The sequence below is a fragment of the Ammodytes marinus genome (assembly GCF_949987685.1).
Source record: "Ammodytes marinus genome assembly, chromosome: 11".
In the NCBI taxonomy this organism is placed as follows: Eukaryota; Metazoa; Chordata; class Actinopteri; order Uranoscopiformes; family Ammodytidae; genus Ammodytes; species Ammodytes marinus.
This window is the reverse complement of record NC_137215.1, coordinates 18,062,332-18,080,707: the sequence shown is the minus strand read 5'-3', so window position 1 is coordinate 18,080,707 and position 18,376 is coordinate 18,062,332. Positions and strand designations below refer to the sequence as shown.

Here is an 18,376-nt window from a genome sequence, read left to right as displayed (position 1 = left end):
GTGGAAACAGGAGATTCAGCTATAGATTTTCACAGGTTGGGGTTCAAGTGTCAACCAAAACAAGTTGATGTTTTCTCCTAAAATATTAATTAACAGGGGACACATTATCATCCTTTCTGTAAACATTGTCCCTATTCCTGAGACCACATTTAACTGTGTATTTATTCATGCAGTGTTAGTATGCCTCAATTCAATTCACCGAGGTGGTTGTGATTAATACATTTCAACCACGAGAGGCTGTAAGAGCTTTTTTACTTTCTTCAGTGATTTCACGGATTCCCGTTTGGTTCATTTTAGGACATTTGGATATAGAATGTGTCGAATGAGTGGAAAAACTTACCTTAGCGTTAAATGAAGCATCTTTAGTAATACACCAATCTACAACATACACCTCATCTAAATCAGCTTTACCACTAAAAAAGGCTGAGATCAACGGGGAAATACTCTAAATCAAACCAAAGATTGCAGTGCAGGCTGCAGTCGTCTTGGCATCACGGGCCGACCTTGACAGCTGAAATTTGATTGGGGAATCCATATCAGTTTGAGCTTTCTATGACTAATTTATCCGTTACACAAGGCGATTCTTTCATGGTTCTGGAGTCATTGTAATAATGGTCAATGGGCCACTCTACTGACCCAGCTCTCTCAAACTGATGAGTCCTGTGTGCTGTTCATAGTGTTAATTCCAGACACTCAAGGTTGATACAGTGTCAACAGTCACTGTCAGGATAAATGTTCAAAGAAGTGCATTACCTTTTAAAATGGTTGAGCCAGGGCTTCAGTTGGGCAAAGTATGAATAGGCTACACGTACATATAGATTTCTCAGCATCTATTCATAAAAGTGTTAATATTCTAACAGTGTTCAATAAATAGAAGAGAGAACGTATCATATATGAAACATATTCCAGTATAACAGCTTCATTGAAGAGCTTGAGCGGTGTGACAGTAATATCACGACTCCTTAACGTTGTCATGACAGTTCATTATGTCTTCCCATGTGATGTGGCAGAGCTGGAAATGCTGAGCCCAGTGCCTCACTGGGGGCTGATTGGCTTGGCCCATCACTGCATTTAGAAAGATTAAGCTGTGCTGCAGTATGGAGTAGTGGCCAGGGCCAGGGGATGTGGGACGGAGGCCCAGGAAGGAAAAAAAAAAAACTGAGCAGCAGCGTAAACAAGAGATGACCTTCAGAACAAGACAAAGAGGCTCCCAGCTCAGAATAGAGAAACGTAACTCTCACCCTTGTGCCCAAGACTGTGACAGATATCCATGTGTTTCCTTTTATTTCTTTTTTTGGGTCTTTGCTGATTCATCACACCATCGCAATAGCAGACAATGCTCTCTTTGATTACTGCTCAAATTTGCCTTGGGCCCGTCATAGCTGCCTGGTGCTCGTGCGTTGTTCAGGATGTCCAAATAAAGCAGCATCATTTCATCTTGATTGCATCACGTTTATGATTTTTCTTTCCCCGCAGTGCACAAACAGCATCTCTTGTGCATTGAGCAGAGAGCCTGGGGAAGCCGGGGTATTAGCATGGGAGGCGATGGTCATCAGAGCAGTTCATCTCTGATATGATGAAACCACCTGGCAAGGTCAGAGAGAGAACGAGTCGCCTCATTGGCCATGATGGACGCCCTCTTTTGTGAAATACATATTAAACCGATTATATTATACGTCACGAGACTATTGATTACAGATCACATTAAAATGAAGGTCGTGTCATTCTAAATGTATGCAGGTACATGGCAATACATGGACACAAGACCAAGCAGTTATAAGAGTGAGGTAGGTCAATGTCCTCTTGATGCCAAATATCAAATTATTCAAACAGTGTGACTCTGTAATAAGCTTTTTGTAATCTAGAACACCTTTTGTCAAATTAATTTTTGCTAAGATCTACTCACCATCCGCTACCTGTCCGTCATGTGTGCCCGCTGAGAAAAAAGTTGGGTGTTTACACACAGCCGTGGCTCTGCTAACAGCGATCTAAAAAGCCTGGATTAGAGCCAGCAGCTGTTTGTGTTTATACTAACAAAGGCCAGGTCGTTATTGACATCTCGGGGAACGGCCCACTTGCACCATTTTCGCTGTTAGTATAAAACATAAACCATTGTTTGCTGGAGATCACCTAGTATGCCTTTAAAGATGGAGTCAGCGATTCTGGAGAACGCTTGTTGCCAAATTATTTACACAGGTTGGATCTGTAAACTGGTATGTAAACAAAGGGTAAGCCTAGGCGGCTTATCAACACTGGTCGTAGATCATGAGAGAAGCATTCTCCAGAATTGCTGACTGCACCTTTAAGTTGGATTTGTTCTTGTGCGTTCTGTATTCCAGTCAGCAGCGTACAGAGCAGATGAATCGGCAAAAGGCTCCCTGCGGCACATTGGTACCTCTGGCAACACTGGGGAGATCTCTTTTATTTATTTTTTACTTGTTGGAAGGCAGAAAGCTGTAGAAGAGGATGGAAGAGAATTATACAACAGTTATGAAGCTGAGATGAGGGACTGTCATTGTGGTCTTTGCAGTTTTGTGCACAAGGGTGAAAGTATAGCTCTGGGTCCCGTTTCGTTTAAGACAGTTTTCAAATGATTTATCGGGGCTTTAGTGATGATAGTATCGGTGTTCTTTGTTGCTGTTAGTCTTTGCCAAGTTATGTGTATGGTCGTTCATACTAAATACCACTGAGAATAAATGGGGGCACATCTGCTGTCTGAATAATGTAGGCTATCTAGTTTCTGAAGAATGAATGTCCATACAGAGGACTTGAACCATAACAAGATAATCTTGAGAACTTTTTTTTAGATTCACTCCAGATTACACAGCTATGAATGAATTATTTCAAGTAGACTATACACAGTGTATCCACACTTAAGTTGAATGACTCCAGGGAACAAAATAACCTTGGCAAGGGAATCTTTTTTGAAAGTACAGAGTGAGTGTGGGTGGGAGAGAAAACAGCATGTCAACACTTTGCTTCAATTCACACATTATTGAAGATTGAAGTATGGAGGCTATTGGGTTTTGACAGGAGCAATAGAAAAGTTAAGTGTTTTTGCGGGTGCCTTTGCACACACTGGCAAACACACACACACACACACACACACACACACACACACACACACACACACACACACACACACACACACAGTCGTCGTAACTCGTGAGGGAAAGAGGAGGTTGCCTTGGATTGGATATCAGATCTGCCCTCACTTGTCCTCTGTTTGCCTGCAGCCTGTCACAGTTGATCACCACATTTTTAACTCAGATGTCTGATTGATTACCCTCAAGTTCAATTAAACTGTGGAAGCAGCTATTTATAGCTGGAAACATGGGAGACGTGGGTGACCTGCAGTCACCCTCGCAGGCTGAAGTCTTTGTTCTGAATCACTACCAAATGTTATCCAATAATTTATGCACGTGGATTAATCATATACAGTTTTTACAGTTTGAGTTTAAAGAAATGTGCTTGAATCAGGTCTAAAAGAGAGGAACATTTGCTCAGCTGAAACAATATTGAAGAACACATCGCTTGTTATAAACTAAGTTTGCAGTATCAGCATGTTAATCATGTGTGTGTCTGTGTGCTTGTGTGTGTGTATGTGTGACTCCATCCACAGGAGAAGAGCGCACCAGGGAGAGTGTGGTGGGCCCCACAGACGCGCAGACGTCAGGCGGTGCGGCCGGAGGAGCAGAGTCCGGTCCCAGCAAGAGACGGCTGCACTGCTGCATCAGAGTGACCACCGTGCAGCTGAGCAAAGCCCTCTGGGGGGTCGCCATGGTGATGTGTGTGTGCTCCTCCTGGGCAGGCTCCACCCAGCTGGCCAAGCTGACCTTTAAGCAGTTCGACGCCCCCTTCACTCTCACCTGGTTCGCCACCACCTGGAACTGCCTCTTCTTCCCCCTCTACTACATCGGACACCTGTGTAAGAGTCCAGAGAGGCAGACGCCCAGACAGAGATTCAGGTGAGATCACTGTGACAGGACATGAAAACATTATTTATATAACATAAATAATGTGTATAACAATACATAAAGCAAGGAAGAATAAATGTGTAACCTGCAAAAGTAAGTCAACCAATTGATTTTGGATTTGGCTTCTCGAAAGACTTTGCGGGAGGATGTTTTAGAGTCAGAAAAGACCATCCTTAAACTCACTGAGAAGCTGATACCAGGGTTAATGCGCACATTTTCTTTGTTTTGACAAGTTCTGGACTAGCCAGAGTGACATTTTACCAAGTCTTGATGTTCCTTAGGCGGAAAAAGCAGGACTGAATCAGAGTTTTCATATTGAATTAAACATGTAGGTTGAACTTGAACCAGAGCAATTGAATCTCAATGAACAGTGGTATTATTTAGTGATTTAAACAAAGCATTAATCAGTGTACCATTAACTGGGGGGAGAGTATTAATAATTTCACTAAATGAGGGTCTAGCATAGCATGGTTCTACCAGACCATCGTACTTCATATCATTTGTACAGAAGGTCTGGAACTGCTCAATTGGCACTTGGCGGCGGGTGTCTGTTGAGGTTTAAAATGATTGGATCTGCCCAGTGCCCAATCGCATAGCGTTTGGTCGTGACGTATGACTTGCAACGGGGCCGGCCGGAAACCAATAAAACTCAGCAAAGCTTGTTCTTGCTCCGGCTTTAAAGCTGGGGTATATGATTTGGGAGAAAATAGCAGTTGGGATAGAGATTCGAATCTAAATACCTCAACCGCTCCACTTGTGTTCTCTCTGGTCCCTACCTGACACGCTCTACCTGCTGTAGCTCCTCCCTCCAAACGACAGTTATGCGCGTTAATGTCTTTTCAACTAGTGTCTTTCCCCCGTCTTTCCTCGTATCATTGCTGTCTTAGCGATGTAAGCAGTTGTTGTTTAACGGGAAATAGGACATTGTAGACATTGTAGACATTGTTGGCTGCCGTAGTGCCAAACTGTCTGACTGCTAAGGTCGTGAACGCTCTCTCAACTTGCCAAGGTGAACGGACGGTCCCAACAGCCAATAAGAGCGGAGAATCGGAGCCTCGCCCTGATTGGTCAAAGTGTACATGCACACAGAGGCAGGGGAGAGTAAAGTGATAAGTAGATATTCTCAGACCACTTCACCTACATATAGCTGAATGGCTTATATGACATTTTTGCCAAATAAATAATATAGTGAAAAAGTTAACCACCCCAGCTTTAATTTATCAATATTCGGCACAACAGACTGAATAGCTTCTCTCGTATTCTTATCCATTGTCTTCCTATGACTACAACTGAAACTGGCGCACAACCTCGACGTCATCGTTCTCAGCCACTCCCTCTGTTCGCTGTTTGGACCGGTAGAAATCTGTTCGAGCAGGAACACATGAATATACCGCAGACCCAGACTGACTACTGAAGGGAAAATGAAATTTGAGCAGAAGTAGGTAGGCGGGCGGAGCCAGGCTAGGTCTACCAATGATATTGCTTTAATTCTCTTGATTTTTTCTCTTTACTTATCTCAGTGTTTCTTCCTATTGTCATGGCTACAAAGCCAAATACACACACCACAATATGAAGTCACGATATTATTATTCCACTACATCAGAAATGGCTTCAAGTAAAATATCAACCATCAATGTCAACTCAGCCACGATCAAAGATAATGGTTGTCTTTATGCACTCACCAATGATGCACAGGCTTCAGCAATCATGGAAGAGAAAGCAATTGGCCCATTAGCAGCAGCCTCAGTAGACAACAATGCGATGCAGTTGTTAGTACAAATAATCTCACTTTTCTTCTTTATACTGATCGAAACCTAAACGGCTGAAGTGCTCAGGCAAATTGAATGGACACCTTTTAAAAGCTTGTGGGAAATACACATTTTTTACATTACATCATATATTTATATTTGTTCCTGACCTTCCCTCAGTTGATTTGATTTGATTTATTAGGATCCCCATTAGCAACACACCGGAGTGAGAGCTAGTCTTCCTGGGGTCCGAAACATAAAATATAGGCTAGACAACAGACAATCACTTGTTTAACATTATGTCAAACAAAAATCTTTCCTTTGTAAATGGAATGGAATGTAAAGAGAATAATCACTCACTGGTTAAAGTGGTCCCCAGTCCCACACATAGGCAACTGTCAACCCAAAGTCACAAATAGATCAGTAAGGATAAGCAAAGATATCTATAAGAATAAATCCATTAAAGTCAGATTAAAGGAAGAAGTTAGTTTACTCATAAAGCAACAATAAACATCAAACATAACAGTGTTTCCATTTGGGGAAAAACAATATTGCACTCTTCTGAAATGGTGTGCTAGTTTCTTACAAAGACCACAATCTTTGTGTCTGAGGAAACACACACCTCGTGTTTAATTGTATGAATCTCATCGTTTAGGCTTGCTGATAAAACTCACTTAATGAGCTTGAGGTGTTTACCTTCCATGTCTGCCGAGTAATCATGCACAGTCACTCCCTTTTTATTTGATTTCCAAAAAGCACCCAGCACTTACTATAATGTTGTGTAATATCGAGCTCCCAATGCCTTGTTTAGTTGTGCTTGCTGCAGCAAAAAGAAAGAATGGAGTGTAAGTGGATAAAATGTAAGTGCTTTACCAGTTGAAAAACAGTCCATAAATCATGGTCCGTAGGCAAAAGTCTTATCTCTGCTCTGCTTTGCTACTTCAGCACAGGGAGAGAAAGAGGGAGATGGGGTGGCAGGTGTGGTGGGTGGGGATCAGCTCTGTAGTTCAGCTGCACACACCCCTGTGACTTCATTTGTCCTCTCTGAAGGCTGCACATGACTTTGTTACTATGTCATGTTACCTGCCAATCAAATTGTTTTGCCGCTTCATCACTTTCACAGGACGAGATTCTTTTAGAGGAAAAGAGGAAAAACATGAAAATAGTTGGTTTAGGAGTTCAAGAACAATTTCTTGGCAACACAGTAGATCAATGCAGCGTAACATATCATTTGAGTAGAACCTTTGGAAACACAGCGTAGGATCAGATAGTGACTGATATTGATTCACAGTATTATGTCATGGTTTGGTTCCTTTCACATTACATTGTGAAACATTGGCTGTCAGGCCGATAGCTTTAGAATTCCTGCTTTAACTAAAGGATTAATCATTTCTTTTTTTATATCGTTTTCAAAAATTTGAATACTTACAGCTTCTTGGGTTTAGTCTCAAAGGGATCTAGTCCAGACTTCAGATCAGAATTGAGTGAAGATATAGCTCCTGCAAAACAACAATTGTATGTGACTTAGCTTCATGGTTGGCCAGTAATCCAGCCCCTTGAAGTTGAATCAAGATGACAAAGTGTCAAAATGTTTTCGTTTTGCTTTCAAAGCACTCCAAGCAAGACTGCGCTGACTAGGATTCCTTACACACTGAGTCATCACAAGCTCGCCACAGACACCCAACACATCCATATGCCCCCAGAAACATGTGTGTGTCTGTCCCTAGTGTATTTAAAAAACATTGACAGATTTGATCCTCCAATAGTATACGCATATGGAACATCATATTCAGAAACTGAACCCTGGGAGTCTTGCCAAACTGTCTTGTCATAATGAATGTTACAACAGCCACTCTCATTTCTTAACATTTCTCATGCCCTGCAGTAGAAAATGAGTTGGTCTCAAATGCACTGTCTGCAATGCAATTTTCTTTCAGATGTAACTGTTAAAATGGGAATTACTTCATGTTCTGGTCTCTCTGCAATCATTCGTGCAGACATAGCTGTTTATATGAATAAGTATTGATTATAGTCCCCGACCGTAATAAGTATAACAATAAAGTCGTCAACTCTCAGATTGGTTAACACTGTGCCCTGCATTGCTTCCCTGTGCAGGGAGTGCTGTAGGTTTTTCGGGGATGATGGGCTGACCCCCAAGGTGTTCTTCACCAAGGTGGCTCCCTTCGGCCTGCTGTGGATCCTCACCAACTACCTGTACCTGCAGGCCCTCAGGAAGATCAACACAACAGACGTGTCGGCGCTCTTCTGTTGTAACAAGGCCTTCGTCTTCCTGCTGTCATGGATTGTACTCAGAGACCGCTTCATGGGGGTCAGGGTGAGTGCATGTGCCGGTCGTGTATGTGAGAGCTTTGTTGTCACTCTTCATATAAAACTAGAACTACCTGCTAGCGTTCGTATGCGGGAGTGATACAATTGCCGAACAGTGAAAGTACAGTGGTGGTCAGACACTGCTTTGTAGAAGGTAAAGCTTCTAAGAAGCTGCAATATGGTACTGTTGCAGTAACCTTTGACCTCCACAATCTGATCAGTTCACCTTTAAGTGCAAATTCTCAATACATTTGACAAAAATCCCTCAATGCATTCTTGAATGATTGTGCTCAGAAGATTTCAGATCACAGTGACCTTGACATTTGACCTCCAAAATGTTTTATCCTAGAGTCAAAGTCTGACTTTGTGCCAAATTTGACGAAAATCATGCAAAGCGTTCTTGAGATATTGCATTCATGAGGCGTTAGGGCACAGTGACCTTTACCTTTGACCTATGCCTTCCAATACCTTTGACCTATGCCTTCCAATACCTCCTCCTTGAGTCACATTCAACATTTGTGCAACGTTTGAAGGAAATCCCTCAAATCCCTCCCCAAGCGTTCTTGAGATGTTGCGCTTATTAGCCCCAGAGTGATGGACAGACGGACGACACAAAAACATGGACACAAAAACATGGTGCCTCGGGCAATCAGCTATCCCCTGCGGAAGGATAATAATAGCATGAATAATGACATGTTGCAACACTTGTGTCCTACATTATATACGTATAAGGTTTCATGCTATCAATGTAGCTTTTGGTTCTACAACATTAAGTGATTTCGGACAAAATTTATGGTGAATATTTTTCCCTACGGTGTGTGTGTGTGTGTGTCTCTTATCAAGCTGATAACACTGACTCACCAATATGTCATTCCACCCTAACTACAATGCTGCTGCAAAGGCTTGCAGTATGTTGGCTAACAGAAGATAACAAGATAACCTTCAGGTGCCCTCAGCCTTCTTCTTATTATGTCTTGATTGGCTTTTGTTGGAGATAAAGACCACTCTCTCCTCCTCCCAGTGTATCGGAGTGTTTATCTCTCAGTCTATTGTGCAGGAGTTCACTCATGACGACAAAATAATCCTGTTCCCAAAATAAATAACATGTTGGACTGCTCTGACTGCATTAACAGTCTTATGTGTGAGCTTCAAACACCGTAGGGGGCTTGTAAAGAGCATGTTACCTGTGTGCGAGGGTTTGATTTCCCACCAGATGTTCACTGTGTCATTCGAGTTGGCCTCCTGGTGTTTGGTCTGCATTCAAGTTCATCTCTGGATTGGTCCAGATGAAGGGGTCTCGCTATGTCAATTGAAGTACTCTCCTCCCAGTGCACCTCCACAGATGCTTTGATATCTATCCGTCCCGCACTCTGCAGAATGAACCCCCCCCCCCACCTCCATGCCTCCTTTCTTTTCTTCTCTTTTGTACAATCGCAACCGCCCTGTCTCTCCCGGGTGTATGCCCCTACTCCCCTACCCCCCACTATCTACGATGAAAGGCCTCAGTAGGAGACAAGTACTGAAATAATCCTGCCACTGTCTCTCCTACACACCCCCAGCTCTTTCTCTCTCTCTCTCTCTCTCTCTCTCTCTCTCTCTCTCTCTCCCATTCTCTTGCTTGGTGGAGGGGATTGCAGTGTTTGGATGTCTGCAGCACTGCAGGGAATGTTGGACGGGTTTGTCACGATTATGAAGGAGGGAAGAAGAGAAGGATAGGGGATGCTAAATGCTAAACCTTCCTTGTTTATCAGGGATGTTGCATGGTTCAGTGGCATTATGTAGAGTACATAAATACAGTATATGGCTCAGTTTGGTGTCAACGGCAGGGTCGGAGCAGGTCAGAAGGTTATGAATTGGAATGGAAGAGCCTTGGGGTTGACGTGCAAGTTGTGTTTGGATTTATCCATAGTAAAAGGAAGTTAGATACAGTTAGCATCCACACACCGCAGAAACCCAGTGTGGGGGTCATGATACTCTCCCCGTCCGACCCACACATTGTGCTGAACCATCTCAAGAAAGTGAAAAACCGACACACGCAGAATCGCCAGCCTTGGAAGCAAAACAGTCGGTCAAAATGAAAGATGTACTGTCTCTGTGACTGGCAGTGCAGAAATAACCGTTTTTGCCAAAGGTGCCCAAGGGCTTTCTCCAAGCAAAAAAAATATGCGCGACTCATTTGTCATCCTGACACCTCCTTAATGCAGAGCTAATCCACTCAGCTGGAGTGCGCCCCTGTATCCTAACGCACACAGCTACAGCCGCATGAACCTCAACAACGTACAGCAAAGACAAATGTGATAAAGCAAAGATGAGAAGGTTTTGGTTGGGATTGTTTAAGGCTCAGTTAAAAGCGGGATGAAACAGATGGTTTTTGGTGCTGTTTTGAAGCTGTGATAATTGCAAAGGCAGCGACTGGGAGGTAGTGGGTTGGTGGAGAAGGGGGTGGGGGGGCTGTTTGATTTGTTTACATGATGACAGTGAAACTAAAAATCAATGTCAGACAATTAAGCAAACACTGTAGAATGTAGATACTGCCTGTCTGTCCTATGTTGGAAGCGCTTGCCCTGTGACTGTGTGAACATATTTCATTTGAGTGGGGGGCGCGTTTGTGTGTGTGTTAATGGATGCCCGTAAAATACCAAATGAGCAGCCTGCTGACAATAAACTAAAACACATATTAATTATGCCATTACGAGCCCTTTCCTGTGAGGCTTGTGATGTCTGCAGTGAATGACTAAGTGGAGAGACCATGTGGGCCTGCTGTGTCCCTGCACAGCAGTAGAACTTTTGGCGTCGTTATCCCCACACTGCGAGCAGCATGTCGCCCATCCGTCACTCACTGACATTCCAACTCCTTTCTGTCTCTGTGTCTCTCTCTCTCTGTCTGCAGATCGTGGCTGCAATCTTTGCCATAGCAGGCATTGTGATGATGACCTATGCTGACGGATTCCACAGCCACTCAGTCATCGGCATCACTTTGGTCGTGGCCTCTGCGTCCATGTCAGCGCTCTACAAGGTAAGTTGGTTGAACACTCATCACCAAGCTTGTGCACCTTTCTTCAAAGGTGGAGTCCATGAATGCCTTCATTTGCAGTGGAACAAAAATGGTTTTCTTTAAATAGCTTAACCTATGTATGAATAGTCCCATTTTATATAAGAAATCCATGGACTAGCTCCCGTCTACTTATGTAACCAGGTGGCAGAGGACAGGATGAGATTATGAAATGTGAGACTCAGCTGACAGGTGCGTGGTATGTTATGTGGGTGATTGGTTGTTGGCCTCGGGGCTGCGATGCCCCGATAAAGAAGGTTACGGGACAGATTGCTATATTTTGATGGAGCTCTGGTCTGGTCTGCTCAAGCCTGCTGTCTGTGCTGCCCCTAATGTGATAAACAGACATCAGCGGCATTGTGCCAAAGACACGACAGGTGCTTGGCAGGTGCACCTTCTGCAATATCCCATTAAGGGTTGTAGATTATTATGTGAGCCACCTCCTTCTTTATCCTCAGGTGCTCTTCAAGATGGTCCTGGGCAGTGCCAAATTTGGAGAAGCCGCACTCTTCTTGAGCATCGTGGGAAGCGCTAACTTTGTTTTCATCAGCTTCGTGCCGGTCATCCTGTATTTTACCCGTGTGGAGTACATCAGCTCACCTCAGGACGTTCCGTGGGCGTACCTGTGTGGGGTCGCGGGCCTGCTCTTTGGTACGCAAAGATGAAACATGAATCAATGTCTTACATAAACCTGATGCTGGTAGGATTATGTAACCCATGAATGTCATATTTGAAAGTTTTTATGGTTTTGCTTCCTCCCACAGCTTTCAACGTTCTGGTGAACTTTGGCATCGCGATAACATACCCAACATTAATCTCCCTTGGCATCATCTTAAGTGTTCCTGTGAACGCAAGTAAGTCTTTGTTTTATCATCCATATTTAAATAGTTTGTGGTGATTTACATACCACATTGCATAATGATCTTTTACATTAAAGTCACCTCCTATGAAAAATACAATTTTTCATGTGTATTTCAACATAAATATGTGTCCCGTGTGACTAGAGACTCGAGAGTTACCACCATTACCAACTGTACTTAGCACTACCTCAGTCTGTGATAAGCACACCACCAGATACCCCTGAATCTAAGTGGCAGTTAGATTCAAACCAGCAATTAGATTCAGGACCAATCAGAGCAGTCTGGGCTTTTTGGTAGGCGGGGCTTATAAAGAGTATAAAACTGAGCGTTTCAGACATAGGCTGAAAAGAGGAAATCCAGCAATGGCGCTGTTAGAAATATGAAGGATTTTTTTGGACACTAGACCATGAAAACAGTTTCTAGTAAATTGCAATTACAGTTTTGTGGGAAATGAGCACAATATGTGACCTTTAATCCTTGTTTGTTCATTACAACATTAAAGGTCACATATTATGCTAAATGCACTTTTTAAATGTGTTCTAACATATCCATGGGTCCACAGTGTGCCTAGAGACTGCCAAAATATTTAAAAAAATAACAATCTCTCCTTTTCTCACTCTCCCCCTTTCTGAAACCCCCACCCCTCCCCCCCAATATACTCCAGTCAGAATTCTCCTCGTTTCTGACCTCAAAAACTGGAAAGCCAGAAGCTTCCACTGTGCAGCCCACACCCCTATTTCTTATTGGTCCACGGCCCTGACAGACAGAGGGCGAGGCGTATCTGGCTTCGCTTCCGGACAGGGGGCGGGGGGAGCTCAAAGATTGTATATTTACGAGGGGAGCTGCAGCTCTTTTTAAAAAATAGGCCATTGTGAGATTAGCTGAACATCAGCATAGTACAATAAATTATCTGAAAGTTTTTTTCAGCAAACAATTAAAGAAAAACATATTAGGGACCACTAAGACCAGATAATATGGTGTATAATAGAACCGAAAAGTGTATAATATGGGAGCTTTAACACATTCCTTCATAATGCTCAGTCAAATGCATGCTTGCTATTTTTTTCAGTGGTGGATTTCTACACGTGTGAAATCCATTTCAACACAGTACGCCTCATCGCTGTGTTCATCATCTGCCTGGGTTTCCTCATGCTGCTGTTACCCGAGGACTGGGACCAGTGCTTCATCCAGCTCTACACCAAGCTACGCAAACGTGACGAGCCGGCGGAGGCCAGCGGCGAAGCAGGGGCCGCCACGGGGCTCAACTGGAGAGGGAGAACCAGGAACTCCATGTCAACATTTGCACACTGACGCCGTAAAATACAACCATGCCAACACACACACACATACACACACACAAGGGAGAAGACACATCTTAAGTGTTGATGTCAGGACATTTGACCTGCCCTCTCTTTATGACTGATCATAAGCTGTGAGACGTTTGGGCTGAGAGGGGGGAGATGCAGGAGGAGGCACAGACGAGTCGGTGCATGGACTCATATCAAATGTAATCCCTCTTGCCCCCCAAACAATGATCAGGTGAAAACCGATTGCTTCATGTATTAATTCATTTTTGCTGTACCTCTTAAACATTCCATTCACTACATCCTTGCACCTGGGAAGACTTGCCCACTTTGCCGAGGCGGGGGCCTAACCCAGTTGTTGACTTGCTGTCTTTAATGTGTACACATTCGCACACCCTTAAGATCCAAAGAAGAATGCTTAAAATTGCTGAATGCCTGAAAACGAAAAGAGAGGCCCACAGTGGCGCCCCCTCAGGTGTAAAGATATCCTGACATATTACCTGCCTTTCATGCACTGTACATAGCTGTGTTTCACACCTTGAACGTCCCCTGAAGCTGTGTGTGGGCACATCTGGTGTGAGGGGACCTGTCTGGATATCTGAGGATCAAATGCGAGCTGATGAAGCGCCTCACTTCACTGAGAGGAGAGGGTCAGGTCCTTTTTTGACCACACTGATTGGCCCCCTGTGGTAATGCGCTTTCCTGAGGCTAAACTCTGTCTATGCCGACACCCAGTGCTCAGGCTTTCACAGTTTAGTCACGAGAGATCTTAAAGCATTATCTCTATTGGATGGAAGTTTTCAGTGCACGAGTTGGTTTCAAATGTGTGTGCGTTCAGTCCATCCATAAAAGCACTTGGCTCACATGTTCTGTTGTAGAGACATTGGCTGAAAAACATTATTAACATTTTATTAAACAAGCAATACAGGTAAAACAGGTATTCACATGTATTGCCATTCAGATACTATTAATTGTGATTTATTCCCCACTGTGCATTAGCTGGTAAAAAAAAAAATTATGTAGCCAACCTTCACAATTAATGGTTCAGGTATCCCAATCATTGGTCGGACTAAAAGCACTAACACCTTCATCCAAAACTCTGTAAGACCCCTTTAATAATGTTGAATATCAACCATAGCTATCACTGAGCCTCCCTTCCGTTTACCCATCACATTAAAGTGTCTAATCTGGCAATAAACTTTTTTTTCAGCAGGTAAACACTGTCCCACTGTGGCTTGAGGGAGAGGTATGTAGCCGTAAAGCGACCGATGCAAACTCTGCCTTGCTGTGAATGTACGAACACCCATCGACCACACATGCTCGCTACGGGCTGTCTGTTTTTGACAGTGCCAACACGGTCTGCTGCAGAGAGACATTTTAATACTACCCTTCTAACCGAGTTGCATTATTGTTTTTATTTTTTTGGAACAAAACTCTTAATGCACTCACCATGTGCAGGACTTTTGATATGTTTTGCATTTGGTTGCTTACTAACCTTGAGGGGACAGTGAGTGATGCAGGACGAGCATGCAAATTCTGTACGAGCAGATAACAGCCAACGGGTCCACTTCACTGCCTTTTCTTTCTTTTGCAATAGAGTAAATTAGCACTGTTTCCCCATTGTCATTCTCAATGACAATAAATAATAATATTGTATTCCTCTGGAATTATTGCTAGACATAAATGTAAACCTTTGTAAGGAATGATGATTTTTACACTGCAGATACAACATATGATTATCACATTTGAGGAAAGAAATAATGAAAGAGCGTGAATAAATGATGGGTTTATTAGATCTACTGTTGCGTGTCTTGGAGTGTAATCACATGTACTATATAAAATATTTCTTTTCAATACATCACTTTGTCCCAGGTTTTTTTCTCTTTCTCCTCAGTGTTGTGGTGCCATTAATCCATAATGAAAACATGTGTTAGTTGCGGTCCTAGTCTGAATGCCACAGGTGAAGATCTCTCCTCCACAGTTTATTGCAGGAATAAGACTAACCAACATCATGCTCTACTGTCAATGTTATCTGGCCGTAGAAGAAAGTGGCTTGGCGCTCCTTGGTCAAAGCAGAGAAAGGTAGTCTGCTGCCCTCTTGTGGCCGTGAGGGGACCTGCAGACAATCCACCATCCCCTCACCACTGGAAGAGTCATGTTGCCACACGGAGGAGCAAGATGGGCAGGTGTTTCCACGTTGACACACTTTGCACAGGTGCTCCACTGGATTATGTTTAAAATTGGCGCAGTTGACAGTGAAAACAGAGGAGGAATACCTTGAATTGTCACAAGTTGAAGGCTCAGAGTGGGCGGGTGGACCTGTATGGGTGGTGGTCACTGTGCAGGGGTCGCTGTTCCCTTCCTCCCCCCCTCCTCCCCTGCTGCCCACCACACTCCCTAGACGGGCTCTGATCTTTTGCCTCAGTCCCTGGAAGGCGCCCTGGAAACGCTTGCTGAGCAGAGCGTACAGCAGTGGATTGATGTCAGAGTTCAGCAACACCAGCCAATAGGAGAAGGTCACGGCGGAGGGCGGAACCAGGCTGGATTGGCCCGAGATTGCCGTCTCCGTGGCCTGAACCAGAGCCACGCCTATATACGGTGTCCAGCAGAGGAAGAAGGCTGTGATGACCATGAAGAGACGGAGCACTCCCTGGTGGTGTGTGTGCTGCTGCTGCTGGGAGTTCTGAGGGGCTGGTGCTGGCAGAGGCTGGGAGGAGCTCTGAGCTAGGAATGAGAAGAAACCTCTGGATGAGGAGCTACTCAGCTCCGCGGCAGAGTCAGGGAGAGAAGGGCTGATATCCTGATAAACCCCCTCAGACACAAACTGTCCACTAACGTGATAGATGAGTGTGGAGGGGCTGTGGAGGCTCCCAAAGCGCTGGTGGTGAGGTGACTCACACGAAGCGAAGGCAGAGCTGGAGCTGGAGCTCCTGCCACTGCGCTGGACTGAGTCCTCCAGAGTGTGGATCCTCCTGGCGTGACTGCGGGCCACCTTGACGATGTTCACGTAGCAGAAGAGGATGACTGCGGCCGGTATGAGGTAGGAGAGGAGAGCCATGAAGGCTGTGTAGCTGGGACTGCTGGCCCAGTTGACCGCACAGCTGTACATGGGCGCCACATAGCTGACGGAGCTCCAGCCCAGCAGGGGGGGGCAGCTGGTGGCTAGGGCCTGCAGCCAGATCCACAGCACCACAGCGGAGGTCCTCCACACGGTGCAGCGCGAACTGTAGCGCAGGCAGTCCACGATGGAGTGGTAGCGGTCCAGGGCAATGGCCGCTAGTGTCAACACAGACGCGGTACAGTACACAGAGGAGGTGTAACCCACGTACAAACACAGGTCCTAGATAGAGAGAGGAGAGAGAGACGGAATGTCATCACCAAACGATCACTGCGTCAAAAAGATAATAGGTGATGTGACATAAGAGGTCAATGTTAGGGCATGTCAGACATTAATGCTGTGATGTTACATGATTGTTAAAAAAGTATTTCGTAGTGTTGGGTAGAGGTGACATACAGTGCGATCCACCCATCCAGGGTTGACGATGGACATAGCCACAAAAGGCATCACTCCGACGCCCACCAGGAGGTCGCTGATGGCCAGGTTCGTTATCAGCACAGATGTCACAGAGTGGAAAGTCTTGGTTGCAGCCACAATAGCAATGACAAGAATGTTACCTACAGACACAATGACACAGACGTCAATTCTAGACAAAGCAGCCGCAGCCCCCTTACCATCTGTAACCCAGCAATAGAGACAAAAGCCGCAGAGCAGAAAATCTGTGATTTAGTACGCAAATTCAGAAAATTGAAGACAGTTTGCATTTGATGTAAAAAAAAAGTTCTGAGTTTAAATGGAACAAAAAAGTACTTATTTGAGACAGCAGAATGCTGAGCCCATTATTTTTAATTAGGTGAGCAGTCATGCAAGTAGCTTTTGTCAAATTAACTTAGTCCATAGATCAGTTTATCCAAGATACAGTGTAGATAAATATGGATATATTTGAATTTGATGAGGTATTATTGAAAACTGATATTCTCGTGCTTCCACAACATTATAGAGGTGAATGGAATGTTTTGGTGCTGCAAAGCATTAGTAAATCAGTTTCTAATTATTAATTCATTCATTGTAATAACAATCTTCTTTTCAGTCAGTTTTTTCTTCTTCTAGTAATCAATAAAGTTAGAAGATCTAGTTAAAAAAACACATCAGTTTGGCCGTAAAAACATTCAATAATAAAAGGGTCGCAGTCAAATGTTAATTAGTGAAATTGGTCGAACTTTCAGACAAACCATGTAACCTATTTTCAAGTGTCAAAATAGAAGCCTTTGACTTTTACATTTTGGACAATTTAATTAAAATAGCTAAAATTACAAGCTGGAAGTCGAAGAGGATACACGTGCCAAAGGGATACTTAGAAACCTGGCAACCCTAAAATGACCACATTGCTTGCAAATTATTGCGAAATGTCAACTAATTAGAACGCATTAAGAATTTTCTTTTTGTACAAGCATAAAACTGAAGTAGGTCACCGTGTTAATCCTTTGTGAAATCACTGAGGAATGCGCTCCTGCTTAGTTCATTTGCAAGTAGTCATGTTTTCTTATCAAGGGACAGAATATGTTAAAAGTGTTGTTGATGCTTTGTTAAATAAATACACACACACAGAAAACAGGTAATTGTGTACCTGTCACAGCGCCCAGACACATCAGCACCATGAGGATCTCAAGGAGCAGTTGGACCCGTTCGGTCCCACCGCCGAGTCCTGCGCCCGCCGTCCAGCTCGCGTTGACCGCCGGGGCCGCCAACAGAGACGACCAGGGGCCATCCGGGTCAGCCATGTCCCCACTCTGTAGGTACAACCCGTACGCCATCACATCATGACACACGGGCACGCGCGACCCGAAGCACAACGAAATAAGTGTCACCCAATGTAGGCTACTCCATCTGCTATGCCCGCGGTCTCCAGGTGAACAACCTCCTTTGCGTTTGAAAAGGAGGTAGGAGGGTGCGTGAACAGTGCGAGAACAACTGTAGGCCACCTTATGTAACCCCTTCCGTGCTTCCTTTGTTCTTGCAATCTCAATCAATCAACGTCAACATAAAAGG

At 44.2% G+C, this 18,376-nt stretch overlaps 2 protein-coding genes across 3 annotated transcripts in view; one reads left to right on the top strand and one right to left on the bottom strand.

The window, feature by feature from the left end:
• slc35f3b (solute carrier family 35 member F3b) overlaps positions 1-13,276 on the top strand; it is a gene marked incomplete at both ends in the record, with an annotated part of 47,293 nt that extends 34,017 nt beyond the window's left edge. For both annotated transcript variants that reach the window (XM_080036394.1, XM_080036395.1), the window contains 6 exons: positions 3,623-3,968; positions 7,841-8,060; positions 10,944-11,069; positions 11,564-11,756; positions 11,870-11,959; positions 13,035-13,276. In XM_080036394.1, the coding sequence (XP_079892520.1) occupies positions 3,623-3,968; positions 7,841-8,060; positions 10,944-11,069; positions 11,564-11,756; positions 11,870-11,959; positions 13,035-13,276 (1,217 nt within the window). The remainder of the gene's footprint in view (positions 1-3,622; positions 3,969-7,840; positions 8,061-10,943; positions 11,070-11,563; positions 11,757-11,869; positions 11,960-13,034) is intronic.
• A 1,992-nt stretch (positions 13,277-15,268) lies between these two features.
• On the bottom strand, positions 15,269-18,141 carry LOC307257634 (5-hydroxytryptamine receptor 1D; the record flags this gene model as incomplete). The annotated part of the gene is made up of 3 exons (XM_080036893.1): positions 15,269-16,609; positions 16,784-16,944; positions 17,955-18,141. The coding sequence occupies 3 exons, from the start codon at positions 18,139-18,141 to the stop codon at positions 15,269-15,271; spliced, it is 1,689 nt and encodes a 562-aa protein (XP_079893019.1).
• Positions 18,142-18,376: the final 235 nt, after the last annotated feature.